This window comes from Python bivittatus, unplaced genomic scaffold (genome assembly GCF_059951505.1).
Source record: "Python bivittatus isolate LINGU-HERP-01145 unplaced genomic scaffold, Pbiv_v1 ctg000840_np1212, whole genome shotgun sequence".
In the NCBI taxonomy this organism is placed as follows: domain Eukaryota; kingdom Metazoa; phylum Chordata; class Lepidosauria; order Squamata; family Pythonidae; genus Python; species Python bivittatus.
Genome location: NW_028277113.1, coordinates 34,111,541 through 34,130,002, shown reverse-complemented (window position 1 = coordinate 34,130,002; position 18,462 = coordinate 34,111,541). Strand labels below are relative to the sequence as shown.

At 38.3% G+C, this 18,462-nt stretch overlaps 1 protein-coding gene across 4 annotated transcripts in view; it reads left to right on the top strand.

Moving 5' to 3' along the window:
• The window catches only part of SMCHD1 (structural maintenance of chromosomes flexible hinge domain containing 1), a 116,778-nt gene that overhangs the window by 50,640 nt on the left and 47,676 nt on the right, over positions 1–18,462 (top strand). For all 4 annotated transcript variants that reach the window (XR_015793931.1, XR_015793929.1, XR_015793930.1 and 1 more), the window contains exons 17-24: positions 1,852–1,929; positions 2,013–2,135; positions 4,384–4,528; positions 7,540–7,636; positions 8,049–8,121; positions 12,018–12,157; positions 15,886–16,020; positions 17,886–18,113. Coding sequence is in view for 1 of the 4 variants with exons in the window: in XM_088130648.1 (XP_087986774.1) it covers positions 1,852–1,929; positions 2,013–2,135; positions 4,384–4,528; positions 7,540–7,636; positions 8,049–8,121; positions 12,018–12,157; positions 15,886–16,020; positions 17,886–18,113 (1,019 nt within the window). In the remaining 3 variants the exon portion in view is untranslated. The remainder of the gene's footprint in view (positions 1–1,851; positions 1,930–2,012; positions 2,136–4,383; positions 4,529–7,539; positions 7,637–8,048; positions 8,122–12,017; positions 12,158–15,885; positions 16,021–17,885; positions 18,114–18,462) is intronic.

Genomic DNA, 18,462 nt, shown 5'->3' with positions numbered 1-18,462 from the left:
ACACTGTAAACTGTATGGTAAGGTTGTAGTTCTTTATCTTTCATGGTGCCTTCATATATCCGAAGTGTGCCAGGCCTGAAGAATAATGTGTTCTTTCTTCACTGGCATTTGGACACCATTCCCTCCCTTTTTGCTCCTTGGTTTTTAGTGCCTGCCTTCCCTTCCTTGTCTGCCGTGAATAAAGGCAAACAAGTTAAAGCTTAGCCAGAAAAATATTTTAAATAAAGAAATATCTGGTGAAAATGAAAGGATTGAACTGAAAAACAGGTTATCTTTGTATGAACATGCTCATGCTTTAAGAAATATCAAAAACTCTGTTTACTAACCTGCCACTAAGAATAGTAAACACTGATGAATACTACAGAAAAGGCCTTCATAGTCATGTTGTCAGGTTCAGCCCAAGAACCACAGCGAGACAATCCAGGAACAGTTCAGTTACTTTATTAGCTTACACCTATTAGGCAGAATCTCCGCAGACTAACTCTAACCCCCAATGACAGCAACTATAACCCTGAATCTCTTAGGGAGGGGCCAGTCTCCTTCTCTTCACTTTCACACGCTCCGGCTGGGAGCTGAGGAGATGCTTGGAATGTCTCTCCCCCTCCATGTAACCTTGAAGCTCCATTCCAGGATCCTCCTCGCTCATGCCTTCCATCACACATGTTGTCTATTCAGTGGCGTTCCCTCCTAAGTTAATATCAATTTACTTTGAAAACTTTGAAAACAAATTTGTTATTTTAGTTCTTAAATGAGAAAATGTTATATTTTCCACTGCTAAATGTTTCATTTGGTTTTATTTCAGCTAACTTACAGATAGTCCTCAGTTAACAACCCTAATTGGGACCAAAATTTCTGTCGATAAGCAATGTGGTTGTTAGGTGAAACATAACATGACAACACTGCTTAGTGATGGCAGTTTTTTGGTAATCCTGGTTGCAGTTGTTAGGCCAGGGCCAGACCAATGTTCAGCCAGGACCTCACACTTCTGCCCTACCATGCTCGCCTCCGCTTCAATTCCCCCCACCCACCTATTGACCACCCTGCACTCTGCTGCCCCTGCCACCTTGCACTCCACTGCCTCTGCTGTCCCCTGTGGTCCCCAACTGACCTTCACCATATTCTTCCTTCTGTTGCTGACAAGTTGAGCCTGGCCACAGGCAACAGAGTACAGGGCAGCCAAAACGAAAGAGATGGGGGGGATGGGCAGGTAGGGGGAATTGAAGTGCGTCTTAAAATTGTAAATGCGGGCAGGCTGCCAAGCGCCCAAATTTTGATCACGTGACTGGGAGCATTGCAACAGCCGTAACTTCAAGAACTGGTCGTAAATACCATTCATTCAGTGCCATCGTAACTTCGAACGGTCGCTGAATGAATAGCCGTTAAGCGAGGACTTCCTGTATATTAAAATTAATTGTAAATTGCTTTTACAAGTTGGTACTGAATATTATTTCTTTTATATTCTTAAGCAGCTATACTATATATTGAAACGAAATAAGGAATGTACTAATGTCACTAATGTAGTTACAAAACTTAAAACATGATAGGTTTGAAGGAAAGTTAATAGCAGCAGAAAAAAAATGAACTGGAAAATTTTAATATACAAACATTTGAGGTCAGTTATACCTGAGAGGCAGGTAAAGTAAGTAAATATATAGATGATTATTGTGTTGTATTATAAATATCTATTATTTGAGTGTAACCTTTGATGGACAAAGCATTATTATACTATAAATCAATCTGTTATTAATCTTAATGGATTTGGAGAAGTTTTGGACATACGTATATGAATGAATATATATATATATATATATATATATATATAATCTCTGTCCCTCTTTCTCTTTCTGTAAGCCCCTAGTGGAAATAGGGAAATCATTTCTCATATCAGTCAACATGCAAGGAAATGGCATTACTGGTTCAGAAAAATTGGTAAGTGCTTTTGCTTTCAGTGTATCTATATTTCAATAATATTTGATGCTTTAAATTTAACATTTATGTCTGATTGTATACAGAAAATATTGTTACGCCTGGGACCTACACACTGAATCTGCAAGTGCTGTTGAATGATGAAAACAATACAGACACTTACGCAGGAAGGTCTCTTCCATCTAAAAAATTTACATTTCATGTAATAGGTAAGTTTAATTGATGTCCTCTAAGTCCCTGTCAGTTTACTGTCCCTGTCAGTGTAATACGTTTCATATCTTTGTATAAAATGAGCTAATATATTGAAAGCATTTTTGAAAATGTTAATAAAACATAAATGAGCTGAAATATTTAGACAGTTCTCCAAACAATGATTCTTTCAATCAGTGGAGAAAAGGAACCTTAGCTTTAATATTAATTATCTATGAAGAGTGGTTCCCTAGAGAAAAAGTTACACAGAAATGGCTGGTGTGGGTCTTCCGGGCTGTGTGGCCATGTTCTGGAGATTTTGCTTCCTATCGTTTCGCCAGCATCTGTGACCGGCATCTTCAGAGGGCAGGAGCACAGACAGGAGCAGTTCTCTCTGTGCCCAGGATGATGTGACCCTTTTGTGGGTATTTATAGAGATCAGCGAGGGTACCTGAAGGGGTGTGGGGGGTGTGGGGGGTATGGGGGGTTTGGGTTAACGAGTGGCTGCTTGTTTTGGTGTCAGATTATGTGTGTATCTTCCTGGGGGTTAGGCAGGGTTTTTTCTTCTATTGAGTTGTTAACGAGTGGCTGCTGAGGGTGATTAGCATGTTCATTGTGTGAATTGTTCACACATCCTGGTGGTTGAGCTGAGTTCGTTGACCTTTTGCAGGCTGTATTTTTCAGGATTGGTAGCCAGGTTTTGTTGATTTTTAGACTTTCCTCTTTTTTATTGAAACTGTGCTGGTGTTTGTGAATCTCAATGGCTTCCCAATATAGTCTGGTATAGTGGCTGTTGCTGTTGTCCAGTATCTCTGTGTTTTCAAATAGGATTTTGTATCCAATGTGCTTGAGAGCATGTTCAGCTACTGCAGATTTTTCTCGGTGCTGTAGTCTGCAGTGTCTTTCGTGTTCTTTTATCCTGGTATGGATGCTGCGTTTTGTGGTCCCGATGTATACTTGCCCGCAGCTGCATGGTATGCGGTATACTCCTGCGGCGGTGAGGGGGTCCCTTTTGTCTTTTGCTGATTTTAGCATTTGTTATATTTTTCTGGTGGGTCTGAAGATTGTTTGGAAGTTGTGTTTTTCCATCAGTTTTCCCATGCGGTCCGTGACCCCTTTGATGTAGGGCAGAAATACTTTGTTGGTGGATGGCTGTTTTTCTTCTTCAGTCGCATGTTGTTTTCTTGGTTTGATGGATCTTTTTATTTCATTCTTGGAGTAGCCATTCACTTGTAGGACCCAATTAAGATGGTTAAGTTCAGAGTTTAGGAATTGGGTTTCGCAGATCCGATTGGCACGATCCATCAGGGTTTTGATAATGCCTTTTTTCTGACGTGGGTGGTGGTTGGAGTTTTTGTGTAGGTACCGGTCTGTGTGAGTGGGTTTTCTGATGGATCCAATTGGCCCGATCCATTATCAAAACCCTGATGGATCGTGCCAATCGGATTTGCGAAACCCAATTCCAAAACTCCCTATTATATTATTTGGAGAACTGTCTTAATGCAGCCGCAGAAAAACTGAGCAGTAGCAGAAATTATGAATGATTAATTCCATTATAGTATTTGTGTTTTCTCTAAGAAATAGGTATTATAAACACTTTTACAATTAAAAAGTTGACATTGAAATACAGTTAATCCATAATGCCACACAAAAATATATAAAGATTAGATGCTAACCATAATGAAAAACATGAGAAATATTCCACAAAATTTCAAATTTGTTCCTCACAATTCTTGGGTACAATTCTGTTCATCACAATTCACCTTTACATCTGCACCAGTATTAACAGTGACTACCTCTAACCCTGCATAAGGAATGCTGAGTTATCAGTGCAGATACGATATGTGAAACTAAGATATCCCCAAACCATAAAGGAACTATCAGCCTGTTGGCCCATGTCAGATCATTTAAATGTGATGGCTATCATCACTAAACTCTACATTGATATAACGTACAAAAGATTTGACTCAATATGTTGATGGCAGAAAGGGACTACAAATTCCATTCTAATTTTCATTTTACCGGATGTGTCAGTTCATTCAAAATAAAATGTTGTCTTTAAAATCATTGTACAGATCAACCTTTTTTGTCATTTGAAGCCTTATATATGAAGGAAGCAAAGTGTTGAAAATTTCCCTCCTGTTACATATGGGTAAATTAATAACTGGAAGCTGATGAAGATAGCAAAAATGATTAAGCCCATCAACAATCTCATTGAAAAATTCCAGTCTCCACTAAGATGTCACCATATCTTTTTCTTTTCTTTAGGGGGCAAACCTCAGATGTTTTCAATAGGACGTTTGGATTCTCCATTTCGGATAGGGCATCCATTCAGTATTCCTCTAGATGTCAAGGATGAATTTGGAAATACCACTCAACTGACAGAGGATATTGTACCGGTCCTTGAAGTGAGGTAATAGTTATTATTTCATTTTTATAACACTTAAGAAAAATTGCTGTGTGAGTGCATAATGCTGGGCATTATATATTTCATAAACTGTTTATTTGCTCTGTGTTATCATTAAACTAGAACATTGTCCTTTAAAATCTCTTATATTTAAGCTGGTTATAGGGAGCTTAGAATGGAATGCAATGGAATCCAATGGAACAAATGCTTCCTGTATCATAGCAAATATTTTTTTTTCTCCTCCCTTAATAAAGTGAGAATATATAAAGTGATGGCAGTTATAACAGTTTTTCTTAGATGTGAATGGATGATACCATATGTGACCATTCTGTAGAGAAAAAAGCTAGCTGAGGTTTCTTTTGTCTTGCTTCCTTCAAGCAAGTACAACTCCATGTCCTTTCTCTCCCACATCCTTCTCTCCCCAATTTTTTAAAAAGCTGAATCAGTTACAGATAAATAGCTAGACTTTGGGGTATTTTACTCTTTTGTGAACATGTGCATGGGTTTTCGTAATGAGAAAACAAGGCAGATGAGAAAACCAAGTTACAGATAATTTTGGAATCCCATAGATTTCATCTAGCAATCACTGTTCTTTTACACTCCAGCACTTAGTGAGGCAGAAAGGATGGTGGCAAAAGCTTCTCCCTTCTACCTCATTGCAAATACACACTCCACACATAGAGGACAGCAGATTAACTCTGCTTTTTCTAGTTAGAAGACAAGGCTTATGATTTCTTCCTGTTCTATGAGAAAACCCTCTTCCTTCAGTCCCACTTTCTCCCTCTTAGAAGAAGCAGTGGTTTTCCATTAACTCTATCTTCAGAGCCAAGAAGAGGGAAGGAGAGGGGAGGGAGGAAGAAGGGACGGATGTGCTGATTGGCACACTGGGAAGGCCAAAGTGTAGTGAGCGACATGGTGGAACCAGAAGTGAAAGAGCTTGATTGGTCAGATGGAAGGCCAAGATGGATCAGAGAAACTGCAGCCTCCAATGCCAGAGAAACAGTAAATCAGAAGTGATCAGCAGTGGTAGCAAATAAGCCCAGTAGCAGTGTAAGAGGTACAAGAGCCCTTTGAATCACCTTCCCACCTCCATTCTAGACTTGGTGGCATGCAATACTAGCAGTAGTGATTCTCCAGGAACCATCTAGAGCAAAAAGGCTGGGAAGAGTAGCATGACAACATCTGACTTCCCCAGACTGTAATAAGAGGCTACACATCAGATCTCCCTCCGTATGTTCACCAGAATGGCAGTGGGAGACCAAAAGTGTTAGGGTTATGTGAGCCCCAAAAGAACAAGGAAGTCATGGAATTACCACAATAGACCGGGGAGGCCCAAGGAAAAATGGCAGGGCACTATGCTTCAGATCCAGGTTATCTCTAAGAAATAGGTAAATGTGTTACATAGAAGATTCATTACAGTTTAATTTATTTTGTTGGGTGTGCTTAAAACCAATGTTCTTTACACCTCTGTACAAGTAAGTAATTGTGTTTTATGACAGTGTTGAATCATACATCAGGCATGTTCCAGAAGATTCAGTATTTTCCTCTATAAAATCTTCCTGTCCTAATAAGAATAAGCCTGTCAGGCCTAGCCCAAGGAACTCGCAGAGACCATGTAAATTCAGTCCAGCAATGTTTATTAGCTACAACCTCTAGCAAGAATCTTCCCAGACTGAAACCCCAGCTCCCAAGTAATGCCAGCCACAACACTGTGAATTCCTCAGGGAGGTGCCAGTCTCATCCTCTTATCTTTCCCTCACGCCTCAGGAGATGAAAGAAAACGTTTTTCTCCCTGAGTCTGGCCTTCATAATCCCATTCCATCACATCGCCACACAGAATCACTTTTGCACATAAATCAAATAAAGAAGAAGAAGAAGAATAAAGAGAAATCCTAGAGATAGTCCTTGCTTAATGACCATATGTTTAACAATGGTTCGAAGTTACAGTGACTTCAGAAAGGCCCATAAAGCACTTCCATCCATCGTGAAATGTTGCGTTGCCCCCCCCCCCAGTCATGTGGCTGCATTTCAGGCACTTGGCAACCAGCTTGCATTTACGACCAGCTGCCAAGTGCCCCACGATCACTCAGTCACCATTTGCAATCTTCTCTGCTGGCTTCCCCAGAAAGTCAACGGGGAAGCCGTTGGGGAAGGTTGCAAGCGGAGGGGACAAGGTGGAACCCTCTAGCAGGTAGCCCTTTTATTCTCAAAGAATGCCTGAATTATAGTCATTCAGCGAAGCAGACATGTGGGTGTCTTGCTTAATGATTGCTTCACTCAATGATTGAGATTCCAGTCCCAAGTCATTAAGCAGGAACTACCTGTTTTTGTAATAATTTGACCACTGCCATCGTTTGGTCTATTCAGGCATTACATTGTTATTTGAGGATTGGTGTTTTTTTCCCCTTTTTGACCAAGTTGCAGCTGTATCATTCAACACTGAAGGTTTGCATTTTGAGTATTGAAAGTTTAACATATTTTTATAGTATCGTCTTTTAAAATAAAGCTTTGATTTTGTTTATCTCTTGTGAGATTTGGTCTGTTTCCCAAAAGAGGAGTAGAATTAAAACTGTCCAGTCACATACCTTTCTACTACAAGGCCAGGAGACTTTTTCTCATGTTTACCTTTCATTGCCAGTAAGGTAATATAGATGGTGAGGAGACTATTTCTCACACATACTATATGGTAGAGGATGCCAGGGCAAGAGGCTTCCTGGAAGATAGGTACTAGCTGCAGGATATACCGAACTGCTACTCTGAAGCAAGGTGACCTAGCCAGGCTGCATAGACCCAGAAGACTTCCAGGAGAGGAGGTCTTTCACTCTATAAATACAGTTATGCCACTTTCTGTCTGTCTGTCTATCGATCACATTTAATGACCACATTTAATTTGGTCTCTCAGAGGAATTAGACAAAATTGTTACTGAAACATAACCCTTTATCTTATAAATGACAGCTAAAATTAAAATCGCCACAGTCACTGATTTCTTCCATTTATTATAAATTTTATTTTGTAGTGGTTTAGCATTACAATATGAAGAAATAAATAGAGGACCAAATTGTGCCATTAATGGCATAACTGCTAAAGGCTTTGTGAATAATTACCAGGGAAAGGTAAGCTAATCTTTTTCAATACAATATGCAATTTTTTATTTCCTAATAAATGGATAGTCTTAAAGCAGAATTTGTAGCGATTATAACAAACCTGCCGTTCTATTATTAAACCATTTAAAGCTGTTTGCATGCCTGTTCAGTTAAATTGGTTTTGGTAGATTATGAACCTGAAGTAGTGTCTTTCAAGTGATGGGATAATCCGAGTATGATTTAAAGCAGAGTTTGGAAAGAGCTAGAAATCTCTGTTCAGTAGTTGAGGGTGTTCAGCAATGTACTACAAGTAAAGATGCAAACCATATGTTTAAACAATTATTATTTTTTGTACTTTTAAGTAATTGTTTTTTAAGATTGTTCACTATAAATGCTAAATATTCAAATACAGTTGTTGTTATGATTATGATTATTTCAATAGAACTTTAATCTAAAGATCACTCTTACTGGTCTGGAGGAAGAATCCCAAGTTTCAGAAGTTAAATTTCTCCCAGGTAAGTGAAATATTTGAAATACATGAAAGCATTTGTTGAAAATCACATTAATGATTTAAAAAGAGGTGTACATTTTATAGGTGTATTAGAATCCAGATGCAGCATAGATCGACTTGAGTGATTTTTTAAATAATTTTTTATTGAAGTTTTAAAGATACATATTTAAAAGTTAGAAATAGAAAAGAAAATTTGAAATACAAAATAAAGAAAAAGAGGAGAAAAAGTGAAGTAAAGTAAAAGAAGAAAAGATGTGAAAAATAGATAACTTCCAATCTATCTCTGGTCTTAGAAATAATAAGGCTATCATAGGTTCCAGTTTTTAATACATTAAATAAGAATAATTCTTTGTCTAAATATATCCCATTACATTTATAATCTAATCTTCAAATCCCCATGTAAGATTCACCCCACCTGCATTTTGCAAATAGTCCATCAATGGTTTCCATTCTTTAAGGTAGTAATTGTTTGAGTTTTTTAATAAGCAAGTCAGTTTGTCATTTTCTGCCACGTCCATCAGTTTTAACAACCATTCTTGTATTGTTGGTAGTGTCTGGGTTTTCCAAAATTGTGCATACAAAAGTCTTGCTGCGGTAATCATGTATTGAGTAATTCTAATAAGATGCTTTCCTATTTGAAAGTCCATTATCCCCAACAGAAATAATTCTGGTTTGAATGGAATCTGTATTTGTAGTATGCTCTGCATCAACATTTGTATTTGAATCCAAAATTTCTTTGCAATTTTGCATGTCCACCACATATGGTAAAATGACCCCTCTTGTTTCAACAAACATTGGAAATTGTCCCATACATCTTTGATAGTCTTTGGGGTATCATATACCATTGATACATCATTTTATAGAAATTTTCTTTCAAGGTATAACATAGAGTAAATTTTAATCCTTTAGACCACATATTTTCCCATTGCTGCATATGTATATTATGACCAATATTTTTTGCCCATTTAATCATGCATTCTTTAACTTGTTCTTCAACCATTTCTTCCCTCAACAATAATTTGTACATTTTTGCTATTAAATGTTCAACTGTTTCACATAATTGGATTTCAAATTCCGATTTATTCTGTTCAAATCCAAATTCCTTTTTATCAATTTTAAATTTTTCTTTATATTCCATATAGGAAGGCCATTGAAAGGTATATCCTTCTGAAACCAATTTTCTTTTGATTTAATTTTGTATTCTCCTTGTTCTTTTTCTAATAAATCTTGGTATCTCATCCATTTATCTTTATCTCTTGTTTCAGTTCTATAGAAAGCTTCTTGTGTCCACATCGGCATCTTAGGGCATAAAAGTGGTCTACATTTATTCCAAACTTTTAACAGTGAAAGTCTAATATAGTCTAATATAGTGATTTTTAAAGTCCACATTAACTTTAACTTTATCATACCACAAATATCCATGCCATCCAAATCTCAAATCATGGCCTTCCAAATTTAATAATTTTTCATTTCTCAAGGTTATCCATTCTTTAAGTCATACCTAAACAGCAAGCTACATAGTACAGTTTCAAATCTGGAAAACCCAGACCACCTCTCTCTTTCACGTCTTGTAAAACTTTATATTTTATTCTTGGTTTTTTCCTTTGCCATATAAACTTAGAGATATCACATTGCCATTGTTTAAAAGATGCTTCTGAAGTCAATATTGGAACTGTCTGAAAAAGATATAGAATTCGTGACAAAATATTCATTTTAATCACCGATATTCTTCCTAGTAATGACAATTGTAACTTTTCCCATCGATTTAAGTCTTTTTTAATATCTGTCCAAAGTGGAACATAATTATTCTGAAATAAACCAGCATTCTTTGATGTCAAATATACTCCCAGGTATTTTAATTTTTTCTCTACTGTAAATCCAGTTAATTCATTCAATTTCTTTTGTTGGTAATGACCCATATTAAAACCGTTGTTTTTTGTATGTTTACTTTGAACTCTGCTAGCGACCCAAAGTCTTTCAATTTTTGCATTAACGGTTCAATCCCATCCAGTGGGTTTTCGACTTACATGATTTTGTTTTCCTGGCTGATTCACAAAAGCTATACTTCTGAATTGCAGCAGAATGGGATGAATATGAACAATGGAGAATTTTGATGGGAAGAAAATGCCAAATTTCAGAAAAAAAATAAGTATAAGGATTTTAGAGGAGAGCCACTTTGGCATCGTGGTTAAGGCATCAGGCAGAAACCGAGAGACTGTGAGTTCTAATCTTGCCTTAGGCACAAAGCCAGCTAAGTGACCTTGGGCCAGTCACTCTCTTATAGCCCAAGGAAGGAGGCAATGGCAAACCACTTCCAAAATCTTGCCAAGAAAACCTCAGGGAGTTGTCCAGGCAGGAGTCAACTCTGACTAGAAGGCATATACACATGCACAAAAGGATTTTGGACCTAGGTCTTCTCATTCTTTTTTACTTTTTAGAAAAATTGTCTTTGACTTTGAATATTGACAGAATTTGATAACATTTGCAGATACCATTGCCAATCCTGTATTCACCAATTTGAGACAGATGGGGAGGTCCTTTATAGGATATATGGATCATTTGTTAGTGGGCCGTCAATTGGGATAGTAATGGATTAGCCATCCTTCTTATCTCCAAGCATTCACACCAAAAATTGCTGGGTTCCTGCACTGAGAATTCAGTGACCTGCAAATGGAATACCTGGGGAGGGAGAAGCCTTATCTTTGCACTGGCAGCCCTGCTCAGGATTACTGTGTGAGAGAGAAGACTAGAAGATGTTGAACCCTATTGAACTCTTAACAGAGCCTCCAGAAGGTTTGAATGCTATTTAAAATGCTTAAAGCATTTTTTAAAAAGGAATAGGTAACATTCATCAAAAGAGGAATCTTTTTATCTTCAAATGGACCCTAAAATCTTGCAGTTATTTCCTATGACCATTTGAAGTGAACTATGTGCGAAAGCAGCATTCTCTTTTTAGTTCATCACTGTTGGCTGTAAGCAAACGTTTTTTAAAAATGTCCCTTCAGTCAAGCTGACTCCTGGTGACTGCATGGACATGTCCAAAACGTAAGTGCTTTGCCACTGCTGCCCTCCTTTTTCGTTGGGAGGGTGCGGTTAACTTTACAGCTTAGTTTACAGTCTTGGAATTTTCTTGCAGCCTCCTCCAAAGCACTGTGTGTGGAATGTTCTTGATAGTCCCATTCTGCGCAATAGCATGAAAAGGCAGCAGAATGTAGTAATGCATTTCTGCAATTTCCAGGTTTAGAAGCAGGGCGGAACCTGTAGGTTGAAAGGTGGGCGGTGTCATCTCTCCTATCCCAGAAGACCTCTGGTTTTTATAGACCCTGGCCTCACCTTCCTGCCTTGGTATAGCTGCTTGGTAATTATTGGTGCCACCATCTAACTACTTGGAGGATGTGTTTACTGATGTCTTTCTCCTTAACTCTGGTGTAAAGTAGAACAAGAAACCCACAGCCTATAGTCTTACTTGTCAGTATGAAGGGAAAAAGGTTATTAAAAATAACAAATTCTGTAGTGTCTCGTCATGGCCACGGTAGCTTTGGGGCACGTGGCAAGAGAAAACAGTCATCCCCCCACCCTGCTTTGGCAAATTAGAATAGCACAAGACATAATTTAAACATTAACTTTACTAAAAAGTATAAAAAGGAAAATGTAAAATGTATTTTTAACCTTAGGTAATCATAGGTAAAAACCATTAATGGAGAAGTAAAAATAGAGGGTTGGCTGCATTGGATTGCATATCCGTAGCTAATTCTTAAAGGCACTGATCATGCAACCAAATGATTATGGTATGGATCTAATTTAAAATACTGACATTTTCAAAGTTTCCTTGTTAGCTTGTTTTTTGACATTTCAACGCATGTAGCAACAAATTAAATTTCAGTTTGTAACTTCCAACAGGCCTTCCTTGGCAGCTAAATGTGAAAACAGATTCTGATATCTTGCAAATTGAGAATGGAACATCTTTCGCTTTTCATGTTGAAGTATTGGATGAAGTAGGCAACATAACAGCACAACCAAAACTAATTGTTTATTGCAAGGTAGGCAATGACATTCAAATATAATTGCTTATATTACTGAAAATAAAAGTATAGAAATATTTTGTGATTGCAGCCCTAGAACATAGATTTTGACATTTTGGCTAGAGTTTTGGGTTAATAACCCACAGTATATCTGTTTCTCTGATAAGAAACATAACTGTGGTGGCACTAATTGTAGCCTACTTGTGAGATGATTAGAAGGCGAAGAAACCAAGTATCTTAACACATCCTGTTACTTTTATTGTTTCTACTAAATGTAGTTCTTTATTAAAATAAGCTTTTAAACTTATTTAATTTGTATTCTCTCAGTTCCCTTTATTGGATTGTATGGTAAGTCAGTTAGCTGAAGGATGAAAGTATAGACATCAAATTAGGCTTAAATAGCAAATTAAGACTTTTTTATGACATTCCTAGTGAAAAATCAATTACCATAAAAGCAAGTAGGATATGGGAATAACATGGAAATGTGCAGTCCATATGTTAACAAATAAAAGAATAAAATTTGTTTTCAGTTCATCCTGATCAATTGGTGATATACTGTAGCCTCCAAACCTTTTGCTTTCAGCTTTTTTTTTTTTTTCCTGGAGCATGTCTCATGTAAAAATCTGTGTTTTGGCTTTTTCTGAATAGTACTTTTTTTTCCTCCTCTAATAACACATTATAACTGATTTTAACTTCATTTATGTAGGCAGTTTTTACCTCAGCTCCCTCTAGCCCAGTCAAAACATAGTTAAAATTTACTAAGTTTCTTTTTGCCTCCTTAAGTTACTGGTTTTGAACCTGCTGGAAAAAGGAGCATAAAAACAGAAAGCAATCCAAAAACAAAATACAAACAACACTGTAACACAGAGGGGAGTTAAAATGAACTTCTGCAACAATGGTACCATTAGTTTTATTGGTGATTAAGCCATAACTGATTATCACGCTCATGGATTTTTACTATAAATATTGAGGTACATATTGCAACCATTCTGGAATTCTGAGAAATATATATATATAATATGTAATTTAAAACATAACAGAAATAGTTAATTAAGCAGCAATAAAGAAATTACAGGTAGTCCTTGACTTATGACCAAAATTGGGACCAGAATTTCCATTACTAAGCAATGTAGTCGTAAAGCGTAATGTCACATGACTGCATCGCTTAGCGATTGCTTAGGCAATCCTAGCACCCCCCTTTGCCACCATTAAGTGAATTCTACTGGTCGTTAGCCGAGGACCCACCCCAATCCAAGCCATTCCGGGCTGGGTCCCTCCCAGCCCCAAGCCTCAGTAAGGTAATGGACTGCCTCTAACTCCTCCCACCCACCTATCCCCCCGTCTCTGCCCTTTTGGCAACCCTACACCCTGCCTTGTGGGCAGCAAGCAGCCCCAGAACTACGTGGCTCTGGAGCTGCTTGCCACACTGCAGCTCAGGGGCTTCTTGGTATACCACTGCTCTGGGGCTTCAAGAAGGCCCTGAGTCGCAGTGCAGCATGAAGCCACAGCCGCCCCTGGAAGCCTCAGCTGCCCCTGCAGTCCCAGCCATAGTTGCCCTCACCAACCTGCATTCCAAGACCCCTGCTGCTCTGCGCTCCACAGCCCCAGCTGACCTTCACTGTCTTCTTGCTCCTGCTGCTAAAGAGGTGTGGCTGACCTGGCCCTTCATGCCAAGAAGCCCCTTTGTGTCATGCTGCTGGGCTGGGCTTCGCGCAGTGCAAAGGGGCTTCCTGGCGTGCCACAGTTCTGGGGCTTTTTGCAGCTTCAGAACAACAGCACACCAGGAAGCTCCTTTGTGCTGCACAGCTGGGCTTCGCAAAAAGGAAGTCCCTATGCGCCGTGCTGCTGGCCCAGAACTGCAGCGTGCCAGGAAGCCCCTTTGCACCACACCCTGGGAAGCCTCAGTTTGGCCCAGCAGTGCAGCGCAAAGCCGTCACTCCCTGGAAAGCCCCAGCCACCCAGCCTAGTCCCAGCCACAGTCACGCTTGCCACCCTGCACTCCAAGGCCCCTGCTGCCCTGTGCTCTGCCACCCCAGCTGATCTTTGCTGTCTCCTTGCTCCCTCTGCTGATGAGGTATGTCCTCACTGGCCCTTTGCGAGGCAGCTGCTGGTCACGTGAGGCCAACTACTCCATGTCTCGCGAGGAAACCACTGTGCATGACCTTGGGAAGAAAGCCTCGTACGGCCAGCAGCTGTGTCACGAAGGGCCAGGCTGGGCATGCATGGTCAGCAGTGAGAGCAAGTAGATGGCAAAGGTCAGCTAGGGCAGCAGGGGCCACAGGGGACCGAAAGGGCATACATGGGGGGAGATAGGTGGATGTGGGAGTTGAAGTGTGGGCGGGCTGCCAAGTCCCTGAATTTTGATCATGTGACTGCTGGCGCGCTGCAACAGCCATAACTTCAGGGACCGATCATAAGTCCCTTAGTTCAGTACCGCTATAACTTCTAACAGTTGCTAAATGAATGGTCATAAGTCCAGGACACCTGTAAAGATATCCCAATCCTAAAGTGATTGTGAGCATATTAAGTTAATTTTTTTGACTAAATACCAATTCTCTTTCAGTATCTGCTCATATTGACATGTTGACTGTGCTCAATTCTTTAATGTCTCACAAATATTCATTGACACTGGAAAGGGAACCCCCCCCCCAGAAAAATAGAAGAAAAAAAGAAAAAAGTAACTTCCCCCCTCATCCCAGCAAGTAAAGACAATCTTAATAATTTATCACTATATCTAAATACAACATAATCTGTCTTCACCCCATATCTCATGTATTGAATAAAAACAAAAAACAAAATCCAAATGCTTTGTCAGTCATTCTTTGTCAGCAAAAGTCCAGTAAGGGCAACCAGATGTAACTATTTTTCTCCTTTAGCTCTCGTCAAATAAGCCAATCTTGTATTCCTTCCCTGAGTTTTTAAAAATATATTTTAATCCCTTCAAAAAGAGTTCCAGAGCTAGTTTTCTGTTCATCTGTGTTTCAAACCAAAAATCTTTCAGAACATTAGCAGATTTCTTTTGTATATCCAATAAGTAAACTTCAATTCAATTTGGAAATAGTCTCTAGATTACAATTTAATCTGTGCATTTGTACCTCATCCAACATTTAGATTTCTCTTTACATAAAGTTGTATTGTTTCAGTTTTAGAGGATCCTTTAAATGAGATTAGCAGCAGAGATAGAATTTATTGTAATTTATAATGGCATAAGCTGTTAGGAAACTTGATGAGATCTGTTTGAAAATTATATAGATAACATGCTGAACTTGAACTTGAGGGAAACTTTTAATGTAATTTGAAGGATAAACTGGTAACTATCAAAATATTTAACAAGGTGTTATATAATTTGTATTATGTGTTTTAAAATCTTTTAAAATATTATTTACTAAATAACTTTAAATTAATTTTATAAGTTATTCTTCTCCAGATAATAGTACAAGTTAACTTTGTGTAATGTGGCGCTGTATTACATAGCATTAAGTAAAATATTTTACATACATATTAGAAAATTAAAAATTACATATTTATGCAGACTTGGATAAATTAATGTACTGAATTGGCTTTCTTATCAGGAATCCATGGAAATAGCCTTCTAGGAATGTCATCTTTTTTATAGGAAGAAGCCATTGTTATTTCATCATATTTGTAGTCTATCTTAGAATTTTGTTCTAAGACATTTATGCCATCTTGTGACCTTGACTTGAATGAGCCATGACTTTAATTGAAATTATTCTTGGTTATATTAGTTTTTAGGAGTTCCAGGCCTTCCTGTATATGTTGCAGATTGCAGCAATGATGGCACAAATCTGTTAACTGGACCAGTTCTGCACATTCCAAATATAAAGAATGATCAAACAGTTATAGCAAAGATTGAAATACCAGTAAGTGAAATAGATATTCTACTTCCTTATTATCATCCAGAGCTCTAGAACTCTTGCATACTCTTCTCTCTATCTACTAGGAGGCAATCAGTGCTTTTGGTCAAGTGGAGATATTTTTTAAAAAGCTGACAAAATGTAAAATATACTCAGTCTTATGCACCATTAGCTCTGGTGTTGATATAACTTTTATTTCTTTTAAGGTTATAAGTGAGATTGAGACATGAAAATCATGAGGAGCAATTTTATGTAATTCCATAGACTACTCCTAATGCCTTACCTGTATTGAAGAGCAAGTAATGTTAATATCTGCAGTAGCTGAAAGAAGATTCCTCAGATCTTGAAGTCTGTTTATTTCATACAAGCATATATCTACAAACTTCATGTCAGCCACTGCTTTTATAATAGAAAGTAACAGCTAGCAAGTGGCACATGAACATTATTTCAGTTTACCAATAAAATTGAATATGGTAGTCCATTGGGTTTGAAGAAGACACGCAGTTGTACAGTTCATCTGTGGACATGGAGGTGGCTCTGCAGTCCCAATCTGGAAGTGCAGAGTCTAGCACAATGGGGCACTGGAATTCCATTGTTGTAGTAACTGTGAGTGTTATTCTATGACATCGTTCATGGTTTTCTATCAGTTTTTGGCAGCGCCTGTCTTCAAAGCACGGGGCTCGCCAGCAGGTTCTGTCAGCATCTACATCTTCTAGTTCCCTTGGCTGGATGTCACAGTGGTGTAGGGTTTCTTTCACAGTGTCTTTGTAGCGCTTGCGTGGTCAACCTCGAGGTCTCTTTCCAGACTCCAGTACTCTATACAGCAACTGGCGAGTCATAAGGTGGTCATCCATTCTAATGACATGTCCCACCCACCACATCTGGCCTCTGATAATCAGGGACTCAATGCTGGTGGGTTCCATGTGATCCAAGACTTCCAGGTTGGAGACACAGTCTTGTCAATGAATGTCAAGAATGGAGCGGAGAGCACATATGTGAAATTCTCCAGCTGTTTGATGTGCCTTTGGTACAGAGTTCAGGACTCACATCCATATAAGAGAGAAGGGATAAACACAGTTCTGTAGACTTTCAGCTTTGTGGCGATACGGAGGTTGTGTTGATTGAGAGCTTTAGAACACAGCTGCCCCGGTGCCTAGCTGGCCTTGCTGATCCAGTTTCTCTGTCCAAAGACCCATCGCTTGAGATGATGCTTCCCAAGTATTTGAAGCTGTTTACATTTGTCAGCTGGGTGTCATCAACAGTGATTTTTAGGTCTACGCGGTTAGTGTTTGGCACAGGCTGGTAAGGTACTTCAGTCTTGTTCAGGCTGATAGTCAGGTCGAAGAGCACAGCAGCATCTGAGAATTTGTTCAGCATCAACTGTAGACCACTGTCTTCATGCACCAGGAGCGCACTGAATAAGTCAAGATTTTTGATAAATGCTAGCCAGATAGTAAATCTTCTCTTATTAGACCGGATGACCATTGCAAACCATGGCAAAAAGAAGTGTAAAAATCATGCTGCAGAAAAGTTTTGAAGAAATGTAGTTTTCATTTTGGAGGAAATGCCATACCCAGAGCATTTGTAACTCATACCAGAATGTTACTATATTAAGAGCAGCATACTAAAAAAAACAGAACAAAAAAAACCCTTCAAAACAAAATAAATGCAGTGTTTCTTATTTATATTTTGATGTACTACATAGATTTTATTCATGTTTTTTAAGTTAATATAAAAAACATTGCAAATATTCAGAGTCTAATACCTGTTATTAATTAGATTTGATTAGGTAATATATTGTTGTACAGCTATGAAATATCAGGTTCTTTTACTTCTTTCCTTCTGGTATTTTCTTCTGTTTTTATTGCTAGAGTTGTAAAAATGTGTCACCAGTACAGAAGACTATTAAAGTGCTTCCTAGTAGCTGCGTTGCAGAACTGCGGATATATCAGCTTGAGGGAGAAAAGGCTACTCAAATTAAGCACCAGGAAGTTATTAGCTGCATCGCAGATGGTGTGATAGAAAATCTTATTTTCCGAATGTATGATGAGGGAGAAAGAGAAATCTTAATAACTCCAGCTCTGGCTGAAAAAATTGAAGTAAGTATGGGCATATCATGTGAATGTAATAGTGAAAAATGTCCCTAGAGAAGCTCTTACTAATTTATTTAATTAACAGTTCTAGATTTTCTAAGCAGAATAGGCTATTGAACAATTACTTAGGTTGTTCAGGGGTATATAGCATTTGGAACAAATTAAAATTTGTGAAACATCAAGGAAGGGGAAAAAAATAGCAGCAGTAAGCTCAGCTTGTTCTCTTCTTTGTCACACATATGGGACTTACTTTACATAAAATGACTTCTGCTATTTTATGTTGCATACTCACCTGAGAAGGAAGTCTCCTTTTTAAAGTTGCTATTTGCTGAAGAAGAAAAAAGATCCCATATAT